The sequence below is a fragment of the Dipteris shenzhenensis genome, chromosome 31 (genome assembly GCF_047967505.1).
Source record: "Dipteris shenzhenensis isolate YYH24624 ecotype China chromosome 31, Dip_SZ_1.0, whole genome shotgun sequence".
Classification (NCBI taxonomy): Eukaryota; Viridiplantae; Streptophyta; class Polypodiopsida; order Gleicheniales; family Dipteridaceae; genus Dipteris; species Dipteris shenzhenensis.
In genome coordinates this window covers 30145391-30148391 of record NC_141626.1, presented here as the reverse complement: position 1 = coordinate 30148391, position 3001 = coordinate 30145391, and the positions used below count along the sequence as shown (strand labels likewise).

The window sequence follows — 3001 nt, the reverse complement described above, 5'->3', positions numbered from 1 at the left end:
TCCCAACCCTCCCAAAAAATGAGGGAGCAACCCAAATTTGATTGCCTTTTTTCTCCTCAAGTCTTCTTAACCCTCCCAAAAATGAGGGCTGCTCTCTCTCTCTCTCTCTCTCTCTCTCTCATATGTATTTCAAAATCAATGTGTCTATAAGGACATTCATGAGCACTAGGAAATGCTTTTTATTAAAGCTCCTTTTGTAAAAGCTAAAGTGACCTACAAGCAATCTATTAAATTACCAATTTTATGCATACTACCATAATATAGATTCCACAAGGGCTTCTCAATGATATCATCATCATAACACTTTCGTGGTGCTGAGCCCTAGTTCGAAGTTGTTTCGATGTGAGAATTCGATGTGAGAATTCTCGATTCATTCCACTCTCAAATATGTCCCGTCTGTTTGAGTCAAAGGCACAACATTAAGAAGAACATAAGGCCACATGAAGCTTCTCAAAGGCACAACATTAAGAAGAACGTAAGGCCACATGAAGAAGCTGTAAGGAAGAGTTTAATTTTGTAGCAAAAGAGTAATAAACGTTGTACCTTAGCCCTTCTTGCGTCTTCTCAGAAGATTTCTCTGAATTGCTAGCATCAATGATTCGGGTGAGCTATCAGATGGACGTGGGGACTCTTGAGAAAAAGCTCTATCGAGAAGATGAGAATGCGCATCTACAAACTTAGTAGGAATTCGCACTTCTCTTGCCCTGAAGATACGAACATTGAGTCGTAATTCTTGTGGATCTGTCAGCTCAAAAATACACACATCGTGCACCTGCAACTGCTGCTCTCGAGCAAAGATACGCCAGCCCCCGCTAATAAAAGGTGTAAAACGGCCGCTGCTACTATAACATATCCACTTGCAAATCCATTTCTTTCCTTGAGGATCGATTAATGTGAGTAGGGCGTCTCTCTTGGGAAGATATTTTACGATAAAAGCTCTTGGAAGGGCCTGCAATAGTCGATGGATCGACAAAAACGAGAGGTTAGCAAGCTGAAGTCATAAATCCCGTAACAAAACCACAGGTTCTCTGTTATACAGAGGGAGATATGTTTCACTTCGATGGAGAAGATAAAATATTTCAGACACAACCTATAGAGATTACCAGTTTGTGATCCTTGTATAAGCTGGAACTAGTCATAATCTTTCTCGTCAAAGGGTAGTTGCTTTTGAAAGCGTTGGCCTCGTTGATGACCCGAATTCTTGCTGAAACCGTTATAATGGAGTACGAATGCGCAAAATGCTGAATCTCGTGCAGTTGATCTTCGTCATGGTGAGAGTAACGACGAAGAATGGCTCCTGGTTTCGTGAGATATCTCTTGAAAGGAGACAAGGGGAGATCTTGCGTTTTACATCTGAATCTTTGGCTTGCGACAACAATCTCTCTGCATTCCGTGTGTACTGCGCTAGAGTCTCCACTAGTTGGAAACGATTTCACAGCTCTCATTAGCCCTTTTTTCGAAAGTTTGGAAACCTCATTGGAATACCCCTCCAAGAGCCTCCCGTCCGCGCGCTCCTTACGCTTTTTATCGAACGAGGGGCTCGGACACATAACTCTGCCTCTTGAGGGAAGGCAATACTTGGGCTTCTCCTGGCCCCCATTAGCTTCGAATACACGAACTCTGAACAGATTCCTGCCCAGGTAACTGAACAGAACAACGTCGCCTACCTGGAGGCAATGATCCTTGGCAAACTCTCTCCATCCAAAACTTGTCAAGAGCATCAAGCCTCCGTCATGTTCAAGACCGGAGTACCAAATCCAGCCGCTCGGCCCTTCAAGTTTTGCTTCTCCGACAAATTTGCTAAGGTAGGAAACGGCAAAGTGGCGTGGGATCACCTGGTACAAACGGCGGGAGGTGAATCAGGAAACGTGACTGGAAGCAATTACAGCAAGCCCAAAACAACACGAGATGAAATCTGAGCGCCAGGAAGTTAAGGCAGGCGGACGGATAATTACCACGCAGCATTCGGGGTGGGAAGGAAGCATCAGGGTGGTGACAAATTTGATGAAACTGGGGGCGACATCGGGGGGGGAGGTGGTGCTTCCATGGGAGGAGAAGCAATCGCGGGTACATTTGAAGCAGGCGGTGTACTCACGATGGAGGAATCGATGGTCGTGAACGATCGCCATAGCCAAACATTTGAAGCAGGCGGTGTACTCACGATGGAGGAATCGATGGTCGTCAACGATCGCCATAGCCAAATTCTATTATTCTATAAGCTTCAATGGGCAGGCAAGCAAGCTCATCTTCACGTGTGCATGTTACCTTGACGTGTGTCGCTTTCTCCCCATGCAACTTTGTAAGATCAAACTGATCTTATGAGTACTTAATGCTTCTAATCTATGCATAATAGCCTCTCTATAGGTGACCACGAGTAGCTTCCCACAGAGTTTTTACATGATCGAGGACACGGTAACGTAGACTTCCTTCTCTCCCACAAAGTTTACATGATGGAGCATACGGTAAAGTAGACTTCCTTCTGCAAGAGCGTCCCATGGCTGGAAGAAACACGAGCTTGAGATTCGCTAGACGAGTTTCCAAGAGCACATGCTCCACAACATGGTAGTAGACCAGAGGTGAGAAAACAAAGCCTAGCACCTAGGCATGTCCATTGTGACAATTGTTGACATGGGGCAAGGCAAAATCTCGGGCATGGGCCAAATGGCTACCGAGGCTCCAGAGTTTTAGTTCAAAGCCCAAACGAGCTAAGATGAAATGGACCAAACTAAGGAGTTCCTAGCAGTGACCACCAAGCCAAAATCTACATAGCTCATCCAGGTGAAGTTCCAGAATTCCAAAGGAACTAAGGAAGAAGACCCGTATAGCCACTTGCATAGTTTTTTGAAGGTTTTTCATATCAATGGAGAAATGACCAAAAAAAGATTACATGAATTACTTGCCATGTGACCCTAGTCAAAATAGCTCAAAGGTGGCTCAACTGATTTTTGGTTGGCTACTTTACGGATTGACAGCCTATGACTAAGGCATACCTCAAAAGATT

At 44.8% G+C, this 3001-nt stretch overlaps 1 protein-coding gene across 1 annotated transcript; it reads right to left on the bottom strand.

The window, feature by feature from the left end:
- Window positions 1–544: 544 nt before the first annotated feature.
- Window positions 545–2195, bottom strand: LOC147881321 (B3 domain-containing protein REM16-like). The gene is made up of 3 exons (XM_087402372.1): window positions 1956–2195; window positions 1104–1835; window positions 545–991 (listed from the first exon to the last, which is right to left on the bottom strand). Exons 1-3 carry the CDS (start codon window positions 2193–2195, stop codon window positions 545–547), a joined length of 1419 nt encoding a protein of 472 aa, XP_087258498.1.
- Between the last annotated feature and the right edge of the window lie 806 nt (window positions 2196–3001).

Bases quoted from the DNA above. Each gene is read 5' to 3' on its own strand.
- LOC147881321 (XM_087402372.1), bottom strand. From the start codon at position 2,195: ATGGCGATCGTTGACGACCATCGATTCCTCCATCGTGAGTACACCGCC. The intron at 1,836-1,955 runs GTAATTATCCGT...CGTTTGTACCAG, and splicing joins CCCACCCCGAATGCTGCGTG to GTGATCCCACGCCACTTTGC. The intron at 992-1,103 runs GTAATCTCTATA...TTATGACTTCAG, and splicing joins TATACAAGGATCACAAACTG to CTTGCTAACCTCTCGTTTTT.